Source organism: Dromaius novaehollandiae, chromosome 1 (genome assembly GCF_036370855.1).
Source record: "Dromaius novaehollandiae isolate bDroNov1 chromosome 1, bDroNov1.hap1, whole genome shotgun sequence".
NCBI lineage: Eukaryota > Metazoa > Chordata > Aves > Casuariiformes > Dromaiidae > Dromaius > Dromaius novaehollandiae.
In genome coordinates, this window is record NC_088098.1 from 5849839 (window position 1) to 5876365 (window position 26527).

General features: G+C 39.3%; 1 protein-coding gene across 1 annotated transcript in view; it reads left to right on the top strand.

Moving 5' to 3' along the window:
- SEMA3D (semaphorin 3D) overlaps nt 1-26527 on the top strand; it is a 148837-nt gene that overhangs the window by 77347 nt on the left and 44963 nt on the right. The window contains exons 5-8 of the mRNA XM_064504907.1: nt 132-251; nt 4233-4326; nt 7633-7761; nt 13616-13758. Coding sequence (XP_064360977.1) covers nt 132-251; nt 4233-4326; nt 7633-7761; nt 13616-13758 — 486 coding nt within the window. The remainder of the gene's footprint in view (nt 1-131; nt 252-4232; nt 4327-7632; nt 7762-13615; nt 13759-26527) is intronic.

Here is a 26527-nt window from a genome sequence, read left to right on the forward strand (position 1 = left end):
AGTAAACAGTCACTGTTACAGTAGTTTTGACTTAAGTACAGGGATACTATGGCTATAACCTTGTACAATGTACAATATGACAGAAGAATAAGCATGGAAATCAACACTTGTCTCCTTCCTTTTCACAATAGACAGAATGTGCCAATTTTATGAGGGTTCTCCAGCCCTACAACCGAACACATGTTTATGCCTGTGGCACGGGAGCCTTTCACCCTCTCTGCGGATACATTGAACTTGGAACTCACAAAGAGGTAATTTGGTTTCCTCACTGCTCTGGCACGTCAAGGGATAACCCTCTTCTTGTTTGGCATTCATCACAGATTTGAAAATACCATGTGCGTGTATAAAAAACGAGCTGACAGCAGCTTGAATAAATAACATGGTAAATGGCAGCTTTTACAGGTCAGACAAGAACTTGTGTTCTCACATTTGATATGTGCATATCACTCTTGAACAAAGCACTTTTCTTGGTAAGACTTAATACACAAACTTCTTCAGAATGACACTTTCACATGATTAACTAAGTGAAAAGCACATTTAATCCAGATGTCTCACTTTCTAGTAGGTCACTTCCCCGCATACTTTCAGCTTACATATGCAGAGTTCAAGATTCGTAATTCTATTTTTTAATGTACACATATTTCTCTCTCCTCAAAGATGATTTCCTATTCCTTGCTCGTAGGGATACCGTAGAGTTTGTAAATGGGCTCTTCAGAGCCTGAGTCAAAGGACAGCATCTCAGCCCTTTGCAAATAGTTTACAGCCCTGTTGCTAAGTGCATGTCGTGGTATCCTCCATCACTAGTGGCGTATTCCTGAACTGAAGTTAGAAGCTGATTGGTCTTTGCTGGCAACAGAAATCTCTGTCCTAAGTGGTAAATGTTTCAGACCAAACCCTCACAGCAGAAAAATTTTGCTGTTGTGTTGTGTATATCAGCCACTTAGTACACAAGTCTCTTTTTAACTCCCATATGTATAACACCTTGGCTATATTTGTAACTTTGGCTATTTTCTCAGACAGTGTCTAGAAGTGACCAGCCTGGCTGCTTGCCTGAAGTGCAGTCTTTCTATAACACTGTAGCTTCTTTCTCTTCTCCCTGGATCTAAGTGAAATGCTAGAATATAAGAAATGAGGTTCAATGATACGTTATTAAATGCAGTAACCTGAAATATGTATACGTCAGAATTATTCTGACATACAGAATCAAGGCCCAATGCTATCGGAAAAAAAAAAAAAAAAAGGCAAAAACACCCAAACAACCAAGCAAATAAAGAAAAGCTATTAAAAACTATTAATGCTTTCCCAGGCTGAGACCCATCTGTTCATTCCACCTAATCTGTGAGCTGGTTGACCAACCCAGGGCAGCTGCCTAAGTTGCAGAAATCTGAAGCTGCCTGAAATCTTCATGGTGTTGCTCTTTTCCTAGGAAATCATTAGTGCTCTCAGTATTATTTGGTATGCATTGCCAAACTGGGCTTGCAAAGAAATCATCTTGTAGGCTTCTTTGCTTCAGTACTTTGAATATTCCAGTTGAAACAACCGAGCTTTTAGATGCCACCTTTAACGACTTCATTTGTGAAGGATGTTTTCATCAGACATCATGAAATTATGGATTTGGCCTAATTGTTCAGTCTGGCAGCAGTCTAGACGAGATATTTCTTGACTAGACCTGATCTTGCCAGAGGAGAAGAGAAGACAAATCCCCACATTGTATTCCCTAATCACCTCACTGTCTTCCCAGTCCTGCTTGTCTGGCATTCACTGGTTGCTCAGCAGCAATGGTAAATTTTACAGTGTTCATCACTACTCAAGCCTCTTCTCATGGTGCACTTTTTGTACAACATCTTACTGAATTCACAGCTTTGAATGGCATGAGACACTTTTCGCATTCCCTCCTTAGGTCCCAAACACCCTATAGCCGCTGTTCCTGCGCTGCCTCTCCGGAGAAAAGCGACGTTGCAGGCAGGTGCCGGCTCCCCTCTCCTTGCAAACACAGTGCTTCGAATTTGATAGGAAGCTGCAAATGTGTCCTGGTTGTGTGGAGCAAAGCCAGGGTTCCCGTGTGGTAACCCAAAGCACTTTTTCCAGATCCATTCTGTTAGTCTTTTCTTTTTTCTTCAATCTCTGGTTACAAGGATGGATGTTTGGTAGTTAACAACCTCTGCAGGAAGCTGTGGGATGCTTGGGAGATCCAGGGCCTGAGACAGCCTCACTGAGCCTGTGAAAGCAGGCAGTGCCCTGGTGACCGCCAAAGTCCTCTGGTGGCTCTGCCCGCCGGTCTGCTGCCCGGTGCCAGCGCTGTGAAACCAGACAAGTCAGTATGGATCAGGTGACTCAAAACCACAGCACACACTGTTTTTGAAGCAGTACAAATCCCCTACGGGATCACACAATTAAAGGGGATTAAAACCCTAGTCTTGCTATTCCTGAAGTCACTGCCAAAACTTCTCTTGGCTGGTAAGTAAGAGGCTTGGCCCAGCCAGTGCTGCTAGCCACAGTTCTCCGAGGGATATACTTTTCTTTAAAAGCTTTGTCCAGAGTGAAAGCAGGAAGTTGATTTCTGTGTGAATGCCTGCTAGCATCCGTTAGTTTGTCTGGGAGAAATCTGAAATGTTTAATGTTGATCTGTAAATTTATCAGTCACTTGAATGCTGCTTAACTTGGAGACAGTCTATTTGTGTTTGATACTGCAAGACTTCTTTGAGCAGCTCAGGCTTATACTTGTTTGGAGAAATGAGAATGGGATAGTAACATATTATTGTCAGCAAAAAAAGGTTTAGTTTTTAATTTATTTTTGTACTAATTTAGTTTTGTACTGTGCTCTGAACCACTTCAGTAACCTGAGAATTTGGTTTACCTGATATCCCAAAGGTTTGGGACGATGACAAGGGTTGTTGTTTGATTAAATTCTGCTTCGTGCCATGGCAGATGGAGGAAATGGAATTTACATCCATAGATTGGAATTGATCTTTTTTTTTTCTTTTAAGGAACTTAATTATTCAATATCCTGGGCTTTTGTCCTCTGAGCCTGGAGAGTTTAGAAGACATCTCAATGAAATAAAAAGGTTAAATCATTTGTAATTGGATGTATACTGATGGTGAATTGAATTAGTGTGCTGTGAAGTTTGGTCCTATGTGGCCATCTTTACATATACTTAGCTATCGTTTGCGCTCTTCAGTCCTCCTACAAGGTGGAGGTACAGAAATAAATATTTAAAGTCACTGCATCCTTTTCAAAGTATTGTTTTAAATCAGATGGAAGCTTATTCTTCAATGTGTGCCTCTACAATGGACGTTAAGCCCACAATGATTTGATTTTTGAACACTAGTGGGATTTTAAATATCACTTGTAGGTATGATACGTTAACAACACTTCTGTGGACAATCTCCTTTCCCTAATGGCAAAATTTTGAAAGCCTCCATACCTGCAAAGGCCTCCCTTTACTTATCTGAGTAATCAATTTGCTTTCAGTAGGATTTCTGTTGGGTTTCGCGTTTGGGTGTGCGTTTAGGAAACTAATGGAAGGAAGAAGTAAAAGTGCCCATTTTAGTAATTCAAAACTGTAGTAATACTTCAAATCAACGCGTAACAAGACTTGAATTAAAAATACAAGATCCCCTATTTAAAACACCAGGAATTATTTTTAAATTATTTCTTTTCCTTATCTTCCTCTGTGCCCTTGTTCTGTGACCCAAGAATTAATCACAGTGTATTTGGGGACTACAACCAAGGATCTATTCTGATATCTCTCATATCACCAGCCCTGTTAAAAATAACAAGAGAGATCATATGCTACTCTCATTTAAAAGGGGCTGAACTGTGTCTGCAGTGAACATTATTCAGTAGTCCCTGGAGAAATTTAGGAGCCAGCCAGAATCCCTTCTGGGTCTCCTGTTGCAACATAGTCTATCAGCACTTTCCCAAATAGAAGCCAATGCCTTTTAAGTACAACCCAGCTTTTAATTTGAATAGAAATGAACAATGCATTTTTTTTCTGAAAATAATTTTATGTTTCTAAGATTTACCTTTTGCCATAGAATAAGCAGGATGCATTAAAACAATGAGTGAAAACATGCAGATATAAAACAGAGACACGAACTGTAAACATCAACGTTGAGATGACAGCTGCATGATCTAATACACCTTCACTTCATTTTTTAGCAGGAAAGTTTGTCCAAGTGAGTTTTTCTCTGCAGCCACACCAGGGTAATGAATATGTGTTTATTCTCAGGAAACGATATTCAGGCTGGATGCTCAGAACTTGGAGTCTGGCAGGTTGAAATGTCCTTTCGATCCTCAGCAGCCGTTTGCTTCAGTGATGGCAGGTAAGGCCCAGCTGAGGCAGGCACTCCCCTCTCACGCGCGGTGGCTTCATAACTAGACACCAGAGACAGTAGCACAGCAGATGTCATTGGCGGAGCTCCTCCAGCATGAGCAATGTTTCAGATGCTGGTTTCAGTCTGCAGACACCAAAGAGTTGGAAATGCAGCAACACAAACAGACATTTGAGCAGATGTGAAAACACTGCCAGTTTAGATTGGAGGCAGTTTCATCCTTACCCAGTTATTTCTCCTTTAAGAAGACTACATACACACACACACACACACACACACACACACACACACACACACACACACAACCATGGACAGACAGTGTTTCAAATACTTCTGGGCCTCTTTCTGCAATTATCAATATGTTCTGCCCTTTGAAGTCTGCTGACATCCACTATTTCCATAAACACATTTTTGAGGTTTCTATTTACTTGAGTAGCCACTTCTGAGGCTCTAAGTCTCAGAACCAGATAGTGCAATCGGCCTCCTGCCTGTCTTGCAGTGCTGTGTGGTCTGACACTCGGGGCCCTGGAATGTCAGCTTGACCTCCAGATTTCAAACCACTATAAGAGCTACTTTTGTCATGGTTTGGTTCATAGCTTTGGACAATTTTCATTTAACTTGTCCATCAAGCGTATGAATACAAGATAAGAGTGAAGTACCATGACGTTTTCATTTACAGCCAAAGAGTGGTGATGACAATGCTTTGAAGTATCGGTCACTCTGTGTTATAAAAAGAATATGACTAATGTTCAGTCTTTATTCTCAGATAATAAGATAGATGATTTGTGATTCTGACCCAACAGATGGGGCAGGACTTCCTTTATTAAAAACAATAGATTAAAGCTAGCGCTTATTCTTCTCAGGGACCGCTAGTACTATTTAATGACCGTGAAGTCTATTTATAAAATGGAATTCTAGAAACTTTAACTATTCTTCTTTTAATGCAATAGAACTCCATGATTTATTATCATGTTGGCTAATTTCAGTAGCACTGTAGTGCTTTGACTGCTCTATTAAATCTTGTGAAATGAAGAAGCTGCCACGTTTTAGCTAAGTAAAACATGAACTTCGGTACATCAGAATTTTCAGGCTAGATAAAATTAATGATCAGGCTATTCCAATATCCCTTCCCTGACTGTGCCTGGTGTCAAGTGCTTCAAAATAATGCGCAAGGAGTCTTGTAAAGAGTTACAGGCCTGACCAGAGAATGTGTTCTTGGCCCATCTTTTGATGATCATTTTATTCCCCAAAGTACTAGGACAGCAGTATCGCTCATGGATCAGATACTGCACCAGGGCTCAGGGGAGCTCAGTTCCTGCCCTCTGCCACAGAGACACTCTCAGGGCTACTTCTTTCTGCCTCATTTTATTCATGTGCAAAATGGTGGTAAAATTTTCTTATGTCCTTCAGAAAGCACTTTGATATCATTTATAAATATATGAGCTAAACAGTATTTCATTTTGTTTTCATTCATATATGTATGTAGGGTAATATACCTGAATAATTTTCATCCTTTGTAGAAACGCCTAATCTTTCATTGAATTCTGCAAAGTATTTTGCCCCAAGTAAATTCTGCAGATAAATTATATGCTATGTGAAAAGCTAGTCTTTTTTACTATAAAATTAAGTCACCTGCTCATCATCCATCCTTATTACAAAGTACTGCTCACCAACAGTGTTCTGGAAATAGCTGGAACTTGGAGTGAGCGATACCAAAAGCAGAGGGAAGTGCTGAAAACTCCTTGTCAGCAGAGACTAAGCAAAGATGGACAATTTCTTTTAGCTTTTCAGATTTATCAATCACTGAGTGCCTGTCAGTTAGCAAACACCAATTATCCTGCCCATTCCTCATTATGACAAATACCTCTCAGAATGCACCATTGTTCCTGTGCAAAGGCGGCGTGCTGTCTGAAAGATGTGCTTTTCAATATTGTCATGGAAATAATACAGAAGTGATAGTAATAATGAGGTGAAAAGAAAACTGGGAGATCTTTTTCTGGACAGATATAATGCTTTGGGCTAGTTCTTTTTTTTTTCTGGGCTTGTTTTTTAACAAATACAAATGAAAACACACAACATCTATATTGAATGCTATTTATTCTTCATTCACTCTCAGCAAAAGACCTGTCTAACAGATCTTGTGAAATGTTTCCATGCAGGATAGAAACACAACCTATGGAAGGGAGGGAAAGGGGATTTTGATATATCACGTTGTTTTGTATGTGATTATGGTCTACAAACATGACAATTATCTTGTTTCTTTTTACAAATTCCAGGGATTTAACATTGCAAGTCATTAAGCAAAAACAAAACTCCTCCATCCAAAAAAACCCACCCTATCATCTTGTTGTTTTGCAGGCAATAGAGTTGTAAAATGCACTATGCAGTAAAAAGCATTCACAGTAATTCTTTTTTTTTCTTTTGCTTCTTTTTACAAAAGTAATGAGATCCAAAGGAAAAGAGGAAACACTGCAATACTGAAAAGTTGTGGAGTTTTGCCTTGCCCACAAAGTTAACAGAAGAATAAATAGTAACTGCAATTGTAGCAAGCACACTGTACTGTATTACAAATATAGTTTTCTTGCGAGACAAATTCTGGCTGCCCTATTCAAGTGAGATGTCTCATTTATTTTAGTGGAATCGCTCACTATGCTGAAATGATCACGATTTGGGTCTGTAGCCATATTCCTACTATTAACATGTTACATAGTTGAGAAGAATTCCCGTAGTGCCTAAATTCCTCTTCAAGGATGAAGTGTTGGACAGAGATTCCTAAACCAATAACGGGCTAAGCCACTCATTTCCCGTAGTGGAGCATCCATCATGCTCAACCAGCTTGGGTCCAGGAGCAGGGAAGCCAGCAATACTGCCATAAGGCTAGGACAACAGGGCTAGTTTCAATTGGTAGATGGCCATGCCCTTGCCACGGCCCCCCAAGTTTCATGGTCAGTACCCATGGGGCAGGTTGCTCGGTTTGGACATGATTTTATGTTTTTGCAAGCCCAGCACTCATCAGAGCCTACAGGGATTTACATTCCTGAGTGCCTAAAGCATTCAGAAATTAGACTTGGATTCCTTAATTATGTAGGCATATAATTACAAATATTGCCTCCATTTAAATGTAAGTAACCTCATAGAACCACAAGTCGTTAAAATATAAGACAGTAACACTTTAAAGCATTAAATTAGTTCATAGGCAAATTAGATACGGGTGCTGTTCACATAACAAAACATAAATAGTTTTAATTTTGTTTACCCTATAGCTGTAGAAAAAAACTATTTCTTTTTCATTTGCAGATGAGTATCTTTATGCTGGAACGGCTTCTGATTTCCTTGGCAAAGATACTGCTCTAACACGTTCTCTGGGCCCTTCTCACGATCACCATTACATCAGAACTGACATTTCTGAACATTACTGGCTTACTGGTAAGATCCCAAACATATGCTGTTGTCATTTGCATTGTCCCTGTCTCTCTGAAGTTAGTAGCCCCTTTCTTATATAAATATATGTCCAGTAACTATAAATATAGATATTGTGTCGTGGTATCTTTGGATTATGCAGGCTGCTTTTTAGAAAGTTCAGTGGAAAAAAAAGCTCTTGAGAAATGTCGCGGAGGTGAAAATGCTAATTAAGGAAGGAGTAGGAGAATAAGACCTAATAGTTCTTTCTGTCTTTGATCTATACATCTGTATATAGTCCGGTAATTGGGATAATATCCTGATTTAAATGCTTCTATTTCCAGTGTCGCTGGAATTTTTTTTTAAACCATTTTTTCCGATCACTTGTTAAAAAATTTTCCCTACAGCTTGTTGAAATGACAGACTAGAAGTTCCACGTTTTTAGGTAGGAGGTCTTTTTTTTTTTCTTCCTTTTTAGCAGGGGGGAAAACACCCTTTGTTGCTCTGAGGATCATTTTAAAACCACTAAGGGCACCCTGAAATAGCTTCCCAAGCAAAACACGCCTTTTTCTTGCCTGTTAAAAACATTCTGCGTTAGTAAACCCTCTAAAAAACTGGCCGCATTTACACCCGGGCAGTCACAAACCACACACAGAGTAACATGGAAAACTTCACTCACAAGCTAACCCTGCTCAGTTAAAGCATCCCCCTTTTAGCCGTCAACTGTCTTTAAAGATGTGGCAACACTGGCCCTGATTCAGGATGCCTGTGTGACTATTATGGGCATATTGTAAAGGCAGGGCCTGCTGACCACAGGGGTAAGTTGTCTTCCCAGCAGTCAACTTCTGAAAGGGATAATTTTGCCTCTTAACTCTTTGAGACCTCAACAAGAGGATTTTCTTTTTTTCTTTTCCTACTCTTTGTCTTCTGCCTAAGCTGTTTCCCTACCTTTCTGACTAGATGCTGCTCCATAAGCTCAGGATTTCTCCTAGGGGTTGGAGAGGAAAGGAAAAGAAAAAACACTTAAAGTCATTTCACCTTCCCCAATAAGAGCAGTCCTTCTGAGCAAAGGTCCTTCTGACCTGAACAAAGAGTCCTTCTGACTCTGATAACGTACCCCGCTTTCATCTCTGATGTTCCTCAGATGAATGGCTCAAAACCTGTCCCTTCTCTCCCGTCTTCTGCCTCCCACCACTACACATTGCAAAAAGCCCTTTGTGCAATATGGACCAGAAACAGCCTGAATGCAATATGGACCAGAATGGGTCCTTCCAACAGGCAACTCTCTACCCATGCAACTAAACAACCATTTTTATCACTGGCTGCTTGCTGGTGTTGAAGATGGAAAGATGTTTTGGGGTAGTTGCTTTCCTAAGGGATACTGTAATATTCTAAAAAGAAAGATTTATTGCAGTTTGGAACGAAGGAGCATCTGGTGTTATCATTAGTATAGATCCACCTCGATGTGCATTACAGAGGTATGAAAGAAGCCTCAGTTCCCAGCCCAGAAGAACTTATAGCTTAAATACCCACTGTTCCAAGCATATCTTTATGCTATGAATGTTTCCTCATGAGCTGTTTAAAACAAGGGAATATTACAAGAACACAGGATAAACTAAGGGATTGAGGATTGTTTATGTGTTTTAGTTTTGAGGGTTGGAGAGGGGGGACTCTGCCTTTTTTCCTTCTTCTTGATCATTTCATTTTTTTATTGTTTTCACTTAAAACGTCTGTATTTGTGAAAGTTTCCCAAAGAGAATAATATATTAATATGTCTGGGTTTGAAAAGCAGCTTTAATGTGTTAGACTGTGCCCCCACATTATATAAACATTGAAGACCCCATATATTCTTCAGGTTTACCCTATTTCCATCTATATAAAATTCCACAGCCACATTCTGTCTAAAATTTCACATACATAATCTGTGAAGTGTTATCCTAAAAGGCATAGGTATAAACTAGGTGCTTCTAATATTCTGAAATGGTCGTTTTAGGGCTGGGAAAATTTTGAGTGCAGCTCTAAATGATGGGATCATATCTGCAAAAAGGAATAGGTTAGCCAATGGATTATTAGTTTATTATGTAACATTATCAATTGCACACACTTTCTGCTTTCAGCAGATTTTGGTGTAAAAAAAATATTTACTTGCTTCCAGGTTTAAAACCCCTCTGCCATCTAACCCTCCTGTCCCCTAAACCTACCATCCATTTACCAAGCGTGTGTTAGACCTCCAGGAATGGTTGTACATACTTAATTAATTGCACAATTAGAAATAAATTATTTCCAGGCGTGACTCATGTTTTACTTAGGATAAGCATAAAATGTATAACTTTTTTTTTTCCCCCCCCCCATAGGGCTAAGGAGCTTTTGCTTTAATGCATCTTAACATTTTTAAAGTTTTGTCTTATTCCGTTTCTGGAAACAGGACTGTTCTTTCCTGGGGAAAGGGAGGAAAAGAAAAAGCATAAGGGAAAAATGCGTAGGATACCTTCCAGTTCATTGCAGGGCATCTCTGTCTTGACTAATTAAGACATGTCTTAATCTCGATGACTGAATAGCAGCTCTACAAAAGAGAAGGGAGGAAGGCAGCTAATCTTTCCCATGACTCACCCAGGCTCATACTCCTGCACGCAGTGACACTGAAGACAGAGGCGATGCCGTCTCTGCTCACAAGTCAGCCCTTCTCCCGCAGAGCTGAAGAACAAGGCGCTAACACAGCCCCGACAGGAGCTGCCAGGGCAGGGGACAAAGACACTTGGGGACATCCGCCTCGGTCCGGAAGGTGACCCGCCGACCACAGCCGAGCCTGGCTCGCCTTGGCCAAGCAGAGGGCCACGTCCCACAGTGGGATACCCGAGCCGTGCACGCAAGCACACGCTAAACAGCTGCACATTCCTCCCTCTTTTATAGGAAGCTAAAGTCATCATTAGAATGAGTGTTTCCATGAATAGAATTAACCTTTTTGGGGTTTTTTTTGGTTGCAGTTTAGTTGTCTTTGCCAGGGACGGATACTTGCAGGCAATGATCGGTCTTTCTTTATATCCTGCACATTTTGGATGGGTTTCAGTTCGCTTAGCTTTAAAAGGCAAAAGTTAGCATCCTGTCTGAGCTCAGTCATTTCAGTTGTCTCTTTATATAATTTGCACTGCCAGAGCGTGACTCACCCCACCTATTGCAGGAATCTGTCCTAAAATGGGATTATTCACTGTCACTTTCTCCTTCTCCAATATGTCCTTCCCTGAGAGAGGGAGGTCTGGATGAGTGTAGTTTAGCGCTTGACTTCCAGGTGGTTAGAGTTAACCAAGGTGAGTGCTATCCCTTGTACCAGCATCTCCCGTATTTCCAGAAGACCAGCTACCAAGAGCTGCTGCAGAAAGACTCCAGCTGGTTGGGAGTCTGTCATTTCTTTATTTTGTGGGATTTGCTATTCATGTGCTGTCTTCTCTTTCTGGGCCTGATGAATCTTACTTCTGTGTAGGCCTTCTTAAGGCATGTGTCATTAACCTACAAATCATCCTACAAGGGTGTTGTAGCAGCAAACATCAAAATGTAAAAACCACCTCAGTGAAGACTGTAGTGAAGGACTAGGTGTAATGGCTATTCCTGCTAGGCCACAGGAGCATGTTTAAAAAAACATGGGTAATGCCTGAATTTACTGTACCTGCTATTCTCAGAGTTCATGATGCCTTTAATCCCCTGCTTGCTTACATACTATCTAACCATGAGAGTGCTATGAAGGAAAAGTTTCTGTTGAAATAAGTCAGACTTTTGAAAGGGGAAACACTGTGCGTATGAGAAAACAAACAGTGGTTTAAAATGATCATCATACAGTTTGTTTCCCATGCAAAGAATCAGAAAACCTAATTCGCAATTGATTTTAATTTACATTTTTTGTGTAGTATGGACAGATTACAAAAGATGAGACATAGATCTCACTTGCAGAAGATAATGTGCTTTTCAGATCACGATCTCTTTTATTAAATTGTTTTCAGTCTCCTTGTCCTCCTATCTTTTAAAGTGTATTTTTGTTTGGATTTAACTTTCAATGTCAGTATTTTAAATTGGGATTTAAAATCCTTAAATATTTGTGTTCCTTTAATTTGTTAGAGATTCTTCTAAATCTGTTCCAGGAGCTGATATTGAGACATTTGTTTTTGTATTTAGCTTGCCAAGTAAAGCAATGAAATTTAAGTTAGAAAAAAAAATCAATATTCAGAGTTTAGTTCTGTGGATGTGGATTTTAAAAAAAAATCTATATGAAATTCATAAGAATGCTATAGAAGTATTTCACAGGTTTTCCTATTAAATAGCTTTTTTAACTAACCACATATTTTAGAAACCATATTGGATGCATATTAATGTATTTATTCATGCTTAGAGATCTAATCTTCAAAGTAGACTGAAAGGGCCTCAGGAGTAATCAAATATTTTCTTTAGGCTCATTTCAAAATCCTAACCTAAATTTTTAGGGCTTGATGCCTTCATCTTTTCATTTTCCTCCTGACGCCATTTTGTAGTGTCAGAAAGATTTCAAATGGGAGTAACACTGTGGCTATTTTGACCCATAAATTTCCCTTTTCTGGCATTAAGGTGCATATTCAGCACTTAAACCCATCCCATTTTGTCTCTTCTCTTAGACTGTGAAATTATGAATCAAGGACCCTCTTTTTGTTCTTTGTGTACTGTAGATTTCTCAAGGTTAATATAAAGTAATAATCATTAAAATAGGGACAAGAACATGAACATATATATTAAAAGAAAATAATAGGATTGCCCACAAATCACCAGTGTGCACTGTTTACTCCAACGTCTTACAGCATCCTCCTTATGCTCCTATGGTCTGTCTTGTTACGAGGAACAAAGATTATGTATTTTATTCCTGAAGGAATGTATTTCAGTGTCAAGGCTCTCTTCGTGCTGTATTTGGCTAGCCAGTAGCTCTCTTCTGTTTAAAGAAAAACATTATTGATCCAAAGGTCCTCAGAAGAGCTCATCTATTGTAGCACATCAGGGAATGTCTTGAAAATCACTTCCCCAGATATCTGGTTCACTTGTACGGCGGTGTTGTTGCCTGCTGTGCTGCAGTGCTTCGCCCCTGGAATTTGATTTCTGATTTTATTGCAAATGAGAAATGTGATGAGTGAGTAGAACAGGACAGGAGATTATGAGCAGGAGAGCTGAATAAGAAATATATGTATCCAGTGAAGGATATGTATCAAATTCTTGGCCATTAGCATCCCTATATGATGCAGGCAAAAATATCCAAGCTTCCTTTGAGAGATACCAGCAGTAGTGTAAGTGTCAAGGTAAGGTATGCCATGGCATTCCTTGAAAAAAGCCGATTTAAATAGCCCAGACAGACCGTTATGCTGAGACAGCTAACCTGTTTTGGCGATGCAGGTTAACATCTCTGCACAGCAAGGCACTGTGCCATTAAGACACACAGGTCAGTTGTGGGCTTTGGTATGCTAACTCAGGGATCTCAGCTTGATGCTGTATTGCATTTCGTAGATATGGTTAGTAAGCTCGTTACAGCACAAATATCTAGGAAACTGTTGATAATGGCGGCAAGAGAAGTGAGGCAGATTTCCATGGGCAATATTTTGTACTGAAACATGCACAGAATGATAGTCAATGCTGCATATTTGTGCAAATGAAAGTAAGGTATATACACAAAAACATCATGCTAAGAGTAAATACTTCAGACTCCATGGTGTTTCTCGTTCAGAGTTAATAACGGATTTGCTACTACATGTCTACATAATGATTTTTTTAATTTCACTGGAGAATGTAATGTAAAAGCAGCTATAGAAGCAGAAACGTAGTATCATGTATTAGCACTTTTCTTCATACTTTTAAAACATATTTTGGGAACTTCCAGGAGCAAAATTCATCGGAACTTTTCCCATTCCGGACACCTATAACCCAGACGATGACAAAATCTACTTCTTTTTCCGAGAAATATCACAAGATAGCGGGACATCTGACAAGACAATCCTTTCCCGAGTTGGGAGGGTTTGTAAGGTGAGGACTCTCTCTCTTATATCATTTGTAATAGAAAAGTTTGATGTACTTCTGTGAGAAATCTTTTTTTTTCTCCTCTAAATCAGAAAAAAATAACAATACCCAACAGACCATCCAAATAATTTTTCAGACCATTGATAACTAATGCTGTCTGAAATTTATTTCACTGAAAAATAGAATTAATATTGAATGTGTGTATGTACTACTTTTAGAGAAAGCTAGTATAAGTGATAACCTTGTATATAAGTAATAATGTATTGACCTTCAGGTGTGCAACAGTGACAGCTTTTGTTTCATTAGCTTTCAGTGAGGATTCACTTGTTGGTATGTGTATTCAATATACATCATCTCTGGGCACTACTGAGAGCTGGGGTCATTCATTTGTTTCTGAGCGCACCTGATTTTTGGTCGAGGTGGGAGGAAGCTAAAAAGTTATATTTTTTTTCTAAGCTATATCCACACTTTCCTAGAGGTGTCCTCCCCTGAGGTATGTCCTTGAACCACTGATCAGCAGGAGCCAGGAGCCAGGTCTGCTCCAGCATTAGAAGTTTAATTCTATTAGTGCCCGACTGGCTCTAGAAGATTACCCCCTTCCACTTCTCTTTCATTATGTTTGGTATTGCCCCTTATGAAAGATGTTGGCCCCTGTGGTACGCTTAACCTGGACTTGGATTTTTCATGAGCTGCACTCAATGAAGAAGCATTTCTGGCCAGGAGTCTCTTAAAATAGTAATGCAAAGATAAACCAATTACTGTTATATGACCAGTAAAGAGTCTGCAATTTAGCAGCCTGCTGTTGTTGCTAGTATCTTCCTCCATTTGCAGCAGAAGGGTCTGTTGACTTCTTTGGCAGACGTATTCTCTCTCTACTGCTGTAACCCCTAGGAGCGGATCACTGTGGGTGCTCTCGTGCTGTCCTTCAGCTTTCAGTCAATCCATGTACCCAGGAATCATTGCCAAAAGTCAGGGAAATGGGCTTTAAAGTTGTCTTCACATTTAACAAAATATAAGCTTTGAGCAAATGTTTATCTCCTGAGATGATCCAGATATCAGTAACACCATCGCAATAATCACACAATTAGGTAGCACATTTCTGCGATGTTTCGTTCAGATGTCTTCATTTACGTGTATTTTCTGAGCAACATTACTCTGCTGACAGAGAACATTATCTTAAGAAAAAGACTGAAAATAAATAAATGAACAAAAAAGTTTGTCATTTGCCATAAGAGGTGTCTAGGAAAAAAAAAAAAAGCCAGAAAGAAAATGGACACACACTGATAAAAACAAACACCAGACACGTGTGTATGGCTATGTAAATCTATGAGTCTTCTGCAGTCCAAGGAACCCCTAATAATTGAGGTTTCAGTGACCACAGACATTTCACACTTCGGTCCTTGACCTAAATGTTAAGAAAACAAAAAAAAAGACCTCATTCATAAATCAGTTCTCTAGGAGGTTTTTAGCCAGACAAAAGAATGGATAATCTTTAGCTGGGTATTTCTCAGAGGTATGATTAATGGCAGACTGGGAATGCAAACATACATGATTTGCTGTAGACATGGCATTTGCTGATTATGAGAAAGCACTTAATGCATTAGGAAAATTTGGTAGACAACATTTTCAAGCTAAGGCACATGAGAGATTACATTAAACTAAGATATATTAGCAAGAGAGCTCCAGCATCCTTTACCTAGAAAAAAGCAGATAAGATATCATAACAAAAGCAGACCTATTGTAAGGTAATCCTAATGATCAGGCAAAATTGTGCCTCAGATGAGACTGAATTTTAGAGTAATCATGTTAAGGGGAAAAAAATGTATTGAATTTTATTTTTTAATACTCAGATGAAGAAAGCAAAAAACTTGAAAACAGCTGAACCTGTTTTATTATACATACACTCATGCACAAAAATCTGTAACAATGGGAATGTATTACTCTGTGTAGCAAAACACACATGCACACTTGTTTTAGTGTGTGTGTGTGTTTGTGCATGGGCACACAAATACACATAAGGCTAGATGTTCAAGTATATCCATCACCCTCAAATAGAAAGGAGGGAACTCCCAAAAGAGTTCAGCATCCAAGAACTTTTTTTTTTTTTTTTTTTTTTTTTTTTTTTAACTGGAACAATGGAAACTGATAGGTAAGGTGATTATGATTAGTGTGAGTTTTACTCTGTCCTTTTTATTTATTGAGAACTTCCTGACAGATGCAGACTTCTACTGAAAATTCAGACTCCTGCTCTTGTTTTGTACATTTGTCTAGATTAACCCCAAGCCTCAATATAAATAAAATTATTATGGTTATTCAGTATAGATTAATGATATGTAAACACACACTGCTGTTTACAGACTAACGTGCTAAGGTCCTCTGGATCTGTGGTCTGCTGTGATGTATCTGCTATACTTAATTCTCTGATATGGACTTGATGTCTATGGTTACAACAATGGACAAACATAACAGCTTCTACTCATGCTGTCTAGTTAATGTGGTCTGTACTGCATAAAGATAAGCCTTTGCCTTCTTTGCATAGCAAGCATGGAATAACAGTATATGGGAGGAGACCAGCAACTTTCAAAATCATTTGCTTGGTGTAAACCCAATTTCTTTCCACTAGAGCTTAATTACTCTCTACCTCACAGTGCCTTAGGGCTCCTATGCATTAATGGCAGAGATACATGCTGAAATTAGAGTAGGTTTTATTTTTAATAAGGAGGTCAATGCAGCCTATTCTTTGGCTATTTTTTGCTGGCTGAACAATACGCTCTCTCACTGGTCGTCCCCCTTAGGGAAAGTCTTCTCTGGAAAGCATTCCCTCTTCCCGGCTACTTTCAGACCCAGAAGATTACAGTACTCTCCCTGGCAATTCTTTGCCCAGAGTCAAACAGCTGTCACTTGTCCTGTTCATCAGCCCATCCGTATGCTTACCATCTAGCAGCGTGTTTTGCAATAACGCAGCCGCTGTAGCACTGAGTAGCACTAATTTAGATTTACGTCATCTGCATTCTGTATGTCACTAGGGGATATCATTACGAATGGGGAGGAAGCGCTTTCAACAGTCACTTTCAGACCCAGTTGTGTCGTTTATCATGGCAAATGGCATTTCCTATTTTTGGTTTGAGGGAGGGGGGAAAAGTACCATCGGCCTATCTGCAATACCTGATACATCTTATGACATGTTCATACTCATATAAAGTGTAATATGCTGGGTTATTTGCTTTCTTTTCGAGTAAGGTCTTAAGTGAAAAGAGAGAATGACTGTCAAAGATTCATCACAAAATCTTTATCCATTTTTTAAAATGCACACAGATACACTCATGTATATTGCATGCGTCACAGACTTTTACTTCTTAAGTGCATAGACCCATATATTTCTGTTTCTGGAAACACAGGCATAAGCTGTTACAGCTACACTGTCTTCAAGTCTGTGCTACCGCACCAGTTTGTATCTGCTAAAGACCTGACCTAGTCGTTATACATGGAGCCAGATTTTGAAAACAAGGCACAACGTCTGCACTCTGTGCCCTTTGCAGTCAAATAACAAGTCAGCTACACTTTCATATACATATTTACTATAAAGTGATGACAGAATTGTCATTGTATTTAAGCACACCTCACGTATGCACAAGTATAACCCTAGAAAAGACCTTGATTTTCCTCCTAATTTCCCCACTCAGATAAAATAAGACATAAAAATCCTAGCTTACAAGACTCCCCATAAAGGTTTTGCAGAGGGAGGAGGGTTGTTGAGATTTTTGTTTGTTTGCTTTCTGCATAGAATCACATTTTTTCACAGTAACAACCTCATTCTAGTGGAATGGAATGTAAATTAGCCAGAAGCAGTAGTCTCTCTGCTGCAGTATGAAAATCCTGTTTATTATTACAGCAATGTCTATTTCTTGTATTACAAGCTTCTCTTTAATGGTTTTGGTGATGTATTGCAGAAGTTACTGCATGTGGGCTTAGAGACTGATTTCTAGGAGACCTCAGCTGCCAAGAATCAGACTTCAGCCCCTGATGTGTATCCGCATTTCCCAAAGCGTCCAGTATCCAGAAGCTTTCTTTGTTCTGGTGGGAACAATTGAGCTCTGTCTTTTTGCATGCCATTCCACCCTGACATATACCGACCTGTACCTGGGGATAGGATATAGCACTTAGGCACAGCCCTCTTGGTTAAAGGGTACTTTCTAAGCACAGTGGAATGCAATCATTTTAAGAGCTCCTGAGCGTGGGACACACCCTGCATTCCACCTTGGGATAATGTAATTTATTTCCAAAGCCATGAACACAAGAAGAGTTCAAGGCCGTGACCTTGCATCCCGTCTGATGCTTTAAGGCAATTTGTGCTCTTGGAGTGCCGGGAGGGAGCTTTCCTCCTACTAGTCCGAGCACAGGGACTCCTGCGGTCTCCGACATTGGGCTGGTTGGGTGTAAGAGTTAGGAGGTGTTTTTCTTGTCTGGGAAATAGTCTAGCCGTCCCTTTAGTGTGAGTTGGGATAACCGGATCATTGACATTTTTCTATTTCTATATTGTGTAATGCATCACCGTGTATAGATAATTGAGCTACCTCCAAAAATGTCTGAATGCCTTTATAGCGTAATGCTATACCATTCAGTGATATTAGCTGGGGTCCCGGAAGCAAAATAGCCATGTTAACATGTTCTCAGCAGGCCTAATTAGCCTGGGCTCAGTGCCATGTGAGTGCAGCTATCCCGCTTCCAGTTCTGGAGGCAGCTCATTCCAGACGAGCTGGGAGACCGAACTTACTGCCTATTACATGCTTACATACTTTCTTTGACACCATGATGTTGCCTAGCCACAATGCTAAGCATGGGTAATATTTTTTTTTTTTTTGGTTTCTCAGTGATCATGATTAAAAACACTGAGCAAATGTCATCCCCAGGAAAAAACAAAAAACAAAAACAACAACAACAACAACAACAAACTTTGGCCCTTGTTTGCCAGTTATACAACTTTGCAACAGTTTATCTTTTAGCAGACAGCTCCTCTTGGATTTCTGAGTTTTACATTTTAATGTTATGTGCCATTTGAAAGTTTTCAAGTGATGTAAAAAAAGCAGATGCTCATCAAGATGATGTCATTTTAAGGGCTGATGCTTTGGAGACAGCCCAGTTCCGCACTGTATTTGTTTCTAACTGTAATGAATTATGAGATATAAGCCCGGACTTTGTCAGGTCTTTTGCTCCAGCTTTCCTTATTGGCACCGGTACAGGCATGAGTATAGGAAGTTCAGTACATTTTTTTGTCCCTGATGGGTGTGTTTCAACAATGTAATCAGCAGGTTTTTTGTGAAATTTCATGATTTGCCGATGAAGCAAAAATATGTAAGTTATGCTTATATATAAGAGGTGTGACTGAATTTTACTAAGCCTCAGGGAAAATGAAAAAGAAATTGTAGTATCAAGATACAGCTTTAAAAACTACATTATAGAAATGCAGCTGCAAAATGTCTGAAACAAAGTCTGGAAAACTTTCTAGTTGCCAGGGAGACCCTTTTCAGAGCACGCTATATTTACCCCACTGATGTAGAAGTGAAGAGCTTGCAAAATTAACTGCAGTAGAGATCCTATGGGGAGTAGATATCTCTGGGGTTTAATCCAAAGTCCCTGACTTCAGACTGCTTTGGTTCAAATCTTTAAATATCTTTAAAGCAGTAATGACGCCTTTGTGTTTCTGAAAATTTTCTGACATCATAAAATGAGTTCCCTGATTATTCAAGAACATGAAATTCTTGGTGGTGATTTCAGGCTTGATTGTTCGGAAAGAAAATTGCCTATCCCCATATTGCATTGCCCATTTCTTTTATGATACTTCAGTACAAGGTTTCACCATACAGCTACTCAAACCATATAAATTTTGGATTCCTATTAGATTTAATTGCGTGATCTGTCTAGTCACTGGACTTGCCTATAACTTCATGGTCAAGAATGCTACATTTCATAACTTGAAGATTTTTTCCTCTGTCATTTTATGTCATTTTATATCATTTTTATGTATTTATACCACAGAATTGATATTAAGTATATATGAGAGTTCAGACAACAGAAGTAAATCAAACAGTGGAATAAACTGTAAAAAGGTAATACTCAAAATTTAAGACTGCTTTTGACTGAGAATTAATTAAAAAGTGTGTGCATTTCAGCCATCATCTTTTGCTCACTTGAAATTCCCATCAGCATTAGAGTGAACAGACCAGTGATGAATACAGTAGAGTACATGTAGTCTGTGGCAGTCTTTGAACAGTTTGGGAAAGTGTTCTTAATGCTGAAAAACAATGTGTTGTGGGATCATAGCATGATTACTGAGTGGCCCTGAAGTAAAGCGGAGCTTTATTGGTAAAAAGCTTAATTTTATTATGTTTGTCCTGAAGCACATGCAAGCATGCTGTTGTCATCTCTGTCTCTTCACCTGAGACCATTTATTTCTGGCTTTCGTTTTGCTCATGGTATGCATAGCAACATTCCAGAAGTTTTCTTTACTGTATGGTTAGATTTTCCAATTTGGATCTCATCCAAAGATAACCCAGTAAAAACCTCTGGGTATGGTGTTTAAATATCTTCCAAAATAAGAGTCAACATTTTCCATAGTGAACCAAACAATTATGCATGCTTAACGTGAGTAAATTACCATTCTGAATGAAATAGCAGCAAATCTGCTTGAAAAGCAGGAACTCAAAGCTAAAATAAATACCATTTCTCTGACCCATAGTTCAGACAAAGGACATTTCCATAGTGGATGTGACCTGTTCAGACTACATTCTTGCAGTTTTAGCTATGGTTTTCACTTACGATAAAGACCCTCTTTCCCATTGTCTTAAGGTCTAGAAATATGTGAATGCCCGTAACGGCATCCTTACACTGCAAGTCTCATGCAGGCTTTCCGACGACTCAGAGTGTGTGGTCAAGGGACTAAGTCATCTTGTCCTGTGTTCAGCTATCTGAGCTTCGCTCTGAATCCAGGCCAAAAGCTTCTCTTGCTCAGTCCTACTGGGCACACACTCATTTCAGCAGACGAGGTCAGCATCAGGCGTGAGACTAGCCGCAGCACCATTGCTACTGGCTATGGAGATTTGTGCCCCTGCTGTCCAAGCCTGGTGTCTAGTTGGGCAGGGACACAGGTTGAGACAAATGTTTAGTTTTTCCGTTTGTTTTGTTTTTGAGATCTATATTTAACCCTGGTTGTGCAAGTGGCTTCATACTTGCACAGAGCTCACTGAATGATCTGATCCACAACCTATAATCTTAGTCTGCAGAAGATACTATTTAACCTCTCCAATTCCTTTTGCAGCAAACAGCATGGTTTACGCTAAGGGAATGAGGTCAGCCAACACAGAGCAGTGCAGTGTATTAGAGTGGTAGACGTACTACATTAAAAATGAGGACCCTTTAGTATTGCTGCCTGACCCTATGGCTCTGTCTCAGGATGGGGAACATAGGCAGAAAGGCAGGACCAGCAACATGTTAGGTGCTGGACTATAACAGACTCTGAGTTCAGAAAGATTTTCAGGCATGACAGCCCTCAGGGACCAAATGGCAGTCTGGGGTTTGCACATCTGTACTCTGCACTGAGTTTTCTGTTTTGAGTTGTGACAGTACTCAGCTCTGAAGAAGGATGTGGAAAATGGTCACGCCAGCTGTGAAAGCAAGTTTGACTAGTGGAAAGCTTAACAGCTAAGCCTCACAAATCTAGAGGAACTTCTGATCATGTCTCTGGAGGAGATAAATGATGTGCAGCCTGTAGCTTGAGAAGGCCTGAGGAGGTAGAGGAGGACTGTAGAGGTATCAGGCTGATGTGTTACCCTGGAAATCAGGAAGGCTGAATTTATCCCAGGCCTTCCTGTGGAGCTGATGTGTGACTCTAAGGAGTTCCTATCAACTGTCTGTGCACGTTCTCACTTTTTGTTCTATTTAGTTCTAATTATGTGCCAGTTCTACTGCAGTGCTAGAGACCTTGCAGTCCATAGGCTGTGTGCTGAAGATTTATACCATTCTGCTACTTCGTACTTGATAACATACGTTACTGAGTAAGCATGTGGTAGGCATGGCTGAGTCCCACCCAAATCCTGATCTTTGGCTATAGAAGATCAAGTAGCAGAAGTGTTATAAACTAGCAATATCCACAATGCCAAGAAGAGTTAAAGCTGCCTTGTATAAAACAGTACATGATCCCATGGTGAGAAGCATTCCCATGCAAAGGCTCTGTCATCTCACAGACACAGCAGAAACGCTAGACAGAATTGCCACCTTCACTTTCAGATAAGACCTGGAGACAGAAAGGTGAACTGGCTTTCCCAAAGTTACTCCAGACTTCCATAACAGAGCAGTCCAATATTTAAATCATGTTTATCTTGTTTATTTTTCAACTGCATTTTTATTCTCTCTCTCAGTCACGCTTCATGTGTTGCTTGCTGCTTTTGGATCTGGCCCATAGGCTGTTGAAGTCATGAGAGGAGTCTTTCCTTCAACCTCAGTATGGTTCAGACCAGAGATTTTGAAGCTAGATTTGTGAAGGAAGATATCTTACTTTCCTGTACATGGCCAGTACCTAAAAGAGTTGGGTATGGCCAAAATATATACAATAAAACATAATAATTAAAAAAGAAATATGTCTTTGAAGACAGAAGTCCACTGATAAGAATGCTGGCTGTTTCTCCATTTATAAAAATGACCGAAGTCTGCTAGAAGTTTTTCCATAGTGTAGGACTTTGCTGCTGGGGATTTAATCTGTTTATGGTGGCTTGGCCACTTAACGAGACTGCAAACAAAAGAAGGGCTCCAGAGCCTTTTGCAGTTTCAGCACTTTTTCCAGCATTTCCTTTTGTTCAGGCCAGGAATTCACTTTGGAGGATCCTTTTGCACATCTTGCCACTGGCTCCAATTAATAACCTGTTTCTAGAAATTCCACTCATTGTCCTTTTTGATTTAAGAGGCTGTTCAGGATAATTACTATTTTAAAAGTTTTATGAATCACAGTGTTTGACATCTTTGATGTTGATTGATTTAAAAAAAACCTGCACTTTCTGTTCTAATGCTCAATTTGTCACTATTACTTAGAAACAAACAAAAGATTTAGAGCCCCTGCGATGCAGATGTTCTCTAGCTTTGTTGCCATCTGTTTGCTTGCCTAGTGGATTCTAAGACTTACATTTTGTGCATTTTGATGAAGCTAAATTTAACTTGTTTTTTTTAACCACTTTTTCTTAGCTCTTTTTTTTTCCTGATAGTTTTTATTTTCACAATAAACTGGTAATATGTCTAACCACAGGGTCTGAAAATCATGTTTGCTTTGTTCTGCTATACGTAAATTGCAGATATGCATAGAACTCTCCCAATAAAAATATATGATATGACCTTAATTTACTTCACAAATGTTACATTATTGCATTTAAGCAGCATTTTTTAGTGATTTCAGAAAGCCATATATTTACAGGTGTACCTATTCTCATCTAAGTTGTGCATCAGATAGTTGAATTCTCACTGTAGCTTGGTAGAAACCTGACTTCTCACTCCACCTCTAATTATTTTTAGAACCAAATCATAGCCAAAGGCTGAAGTTTTGAAGTTTTCTGTAGTATAAAAGTCTTTATTTTTCATTTAAAATATTTCATTTATTTCTAATTTATTTCTAGTAATATCATAATGAAATACTTTCCCACTTATGTAGATAAGTGTTTAGGTCTTTGTGGTTCTCTCTCTTTTTTTTAAAATTTTTTTAGTCTTTTCTCTACTCCTGACACATTGAACTGTCTGCCTTTTAGCTGACAATATAGCTAAACCTCAAAGTCAGACAAACACAAGTAACAATTTTTACAGGCACTTCTTTCTATTACCAGGAAGGTATTTCAGGTGGAAATGTTGGTATCTGTTGCAGCTTGTGAGACTGCAAACCAGTAAGTGCTAATTAAATCTTTATTTATATTCAAAAAGAAATATGCAGTCTTAAGTGCCTTCATCTATAATGTAACAACGTTTATAGTAAACACTGTTAATCCAGTGTGCTTAGAAGTGATATTTTGTGAGATAAGGTTTCAGATATTTGTGGCTGCTTGTCTGTTACAAGCAGATTAGCCATATTTTTGGAATGAAAGGTTCATTCTGCCTTTCCCTTCTCTCAGCACTTAAATTTGTCTTGTCTTCTTGTTTCATCTCACTGAAATACCTAGTGTTCTTTGTCTTCAGTCCTGGTATCTCCTGGTCAGGATCATTTCAGTGTATCCAACACACCACACACTTCCAGCGGTGCTGAGCCCAACCCGTGGTCAGTGTAAATCTGTCAAACGGTGATTTTAGGATTCTGTTACTTTGCCTTAACTCCCCCTTCCTGTTCACCTATGCACTGGCTGGCCTCTCCTTTGGTGATTTTCCCTCTCCTATCCATGTTATCTTTGCTTTCTTATTCAGCCTTCTTTCTAATCCACTGATTGCTCAGCCTGTACATCGTTACATTGATGTAATGATCTGCATCCAGCTTTGCGGCATTCTAGCACATGACAGTGAGTCATCGTGAACTGATTTTATTAAATCAACTTTTCCACAGAAGAGGTTGTTTTCTTTGTGTACCAGCCCTGTCTCAAACAGATGTTGGGCTGATATCTCCTTTACCCAACCTTTCAGGGACCAATAATGATGAAATATGATGACCTGGGGAATCTATACCAAAGTCATCAGATAGGATGCAAGGCTATTTAGTTCATGCCAACATGGTCTGAAGAAAAGGCTGATAATCACATGTTTTCCAGCAGCTGAAACTTCAAGACAAATCTCAAAGACTAACCTAACATATACCAAAAAAAAAATAGTGTTAGGAAGGAAGGGCTGCCCTTCCTTTACGACGTGGAGGTGTCCAGGGCTTCACCATAAGACAGCTGCTACCTGGGAATCCAGGAGTAGAAATGTGCCTAAACTGCTGGTGGGTCTTCAACCTCCTTGCTCTGAGCTGAGCTAAGTCCACCTTGTAGATAAAACTGCCACAGACATCATCAGTTCTTGCACTTTCACAGTCAATGAATCATTAGGCACGCAAAGATATGTCATTATTCAGAGATGGCAGAAGAGAGCTGGAAGTATTATATGACTGCTAATCAAATAAAATAAAATCTAATAAAATGTACATTTTAGATATCAGTTGGTTGAAGCATGTTGAAGGATACGTCAGCATATTATATATAGAACTGTATAAACCAATAAAGGGTCTTTTCTGTCTCAGATGAATTTTTCACCATGAGTTTTTCAGTCTCTGGCTGCAGAAGGACTTGGTTTGGAGTGCTGGCTGGTCATTGAATTCACCTTGTTCTCTTATAATTAGTATAGTGTTACCAGCAACATTTGGATATATATTTCAAACATAAGGCACACTTACTAAATGTCTCTACTAATGTCTCTTAAATTCAAGTAACATGGTTAACATCGTGTCTTGGCTTGAATGTGAGGAAATATGGATACATCTTAAATCCAAGGGAATCTTATACTTCAAAATACACAGCACTTGCTAAGACTGCTTCTTTCCAGCAAACTGTTGGGTTTGCACTACTCTTTAGTAGTCTCTCTTGCTCAGTGGAACTATTGATATGTTTTAAATGAACATTTGCAAAAATACTCTGTTGGATAACAGCTGAAGGGTGTAAAACAGAAGTACGGATTTTCCAGTCTCTTGCAGAAGTCTGAGATGACAAGAACAGGAGCTAGACAATGCTGTTTTTTCCATCCCAACCCCAACACCTCTTGCTGCCTCCCTGCTTTCTGATCCAAGCCAGGCGGTTATGCACATCTCAAAGTCTTGTGAGCATCCACCAGAAGCCTAAGTCGAAGCACTACAACATAAGAATTGTTTAGCTAATCTGAATTATCAGAGGAAGGAAAAGCTTAACACTTTTTTTTTCTTTCTTTCTAAGAGTCTTTGTCGTATCTTTGTAGTTGTTTGGTTTTAATTACACCACAAAGTTCATCTGTCGTGCCTTTGAACAGAACACACACATGCACAGCTGGCTTCTCCTATTGGCTTAAGGCTGCTAATTTTGACACCTTTGTAATAAATCTGCTGGCTAGATGCAAAGCTTCAGGCTTGGCAGAACTTCAGGAAATCAAGAGGAGAGGTAGCAATTCTTGTAAGAACAGGAGTTCCGAAGGTGATATATTAACAAAAATCATTTCCAAACGAGCTAAACTGTGTAAAAGTAACAAATACATGAAAAGGGAAATCGGTTAGAGTGCATTACCAGAGAATCACTACTCCTCATGAAGTGAATTTCAGCACTTAACACCTTCTTTCTGAATACCTGTAATATTTATGATACAGCCCTGAAGGGCCACATATAATCCATGGAAATACCACTTAAGCCCCTCTACCCTCTACCAGTGTTTCCTATTGGCTGGTTCTAGACCTTCAGAGTGAATTGACCTGTACAAAGTCTTTGTTTTCCCCTATCTCTATTTTTTTTTTTAAGCATGCTTTGTTCTAATGAATCTGGAGGGGATGATGATTTATGACCATATTTGTGGTGTCTAACTTCAGAGCACAGACCCGCTAAGTTTCATGGTCTCATAGTTTGTAAATGAAGTGAGATAGACATCTTCATGGTGTAATATAGAGACTACAGACCACTGTTACTGATGAGAACATTCCTCTTAAGTGTGTGAATTCTTGGTTCCTGCTTGGGCATCATCGTCCTTGCAGATGTCAATATATAAAATCTGGTGCCTAAATAGTACTGTGGAACTGAAATGCATCTGTGATTTGGGACCAAAGGGA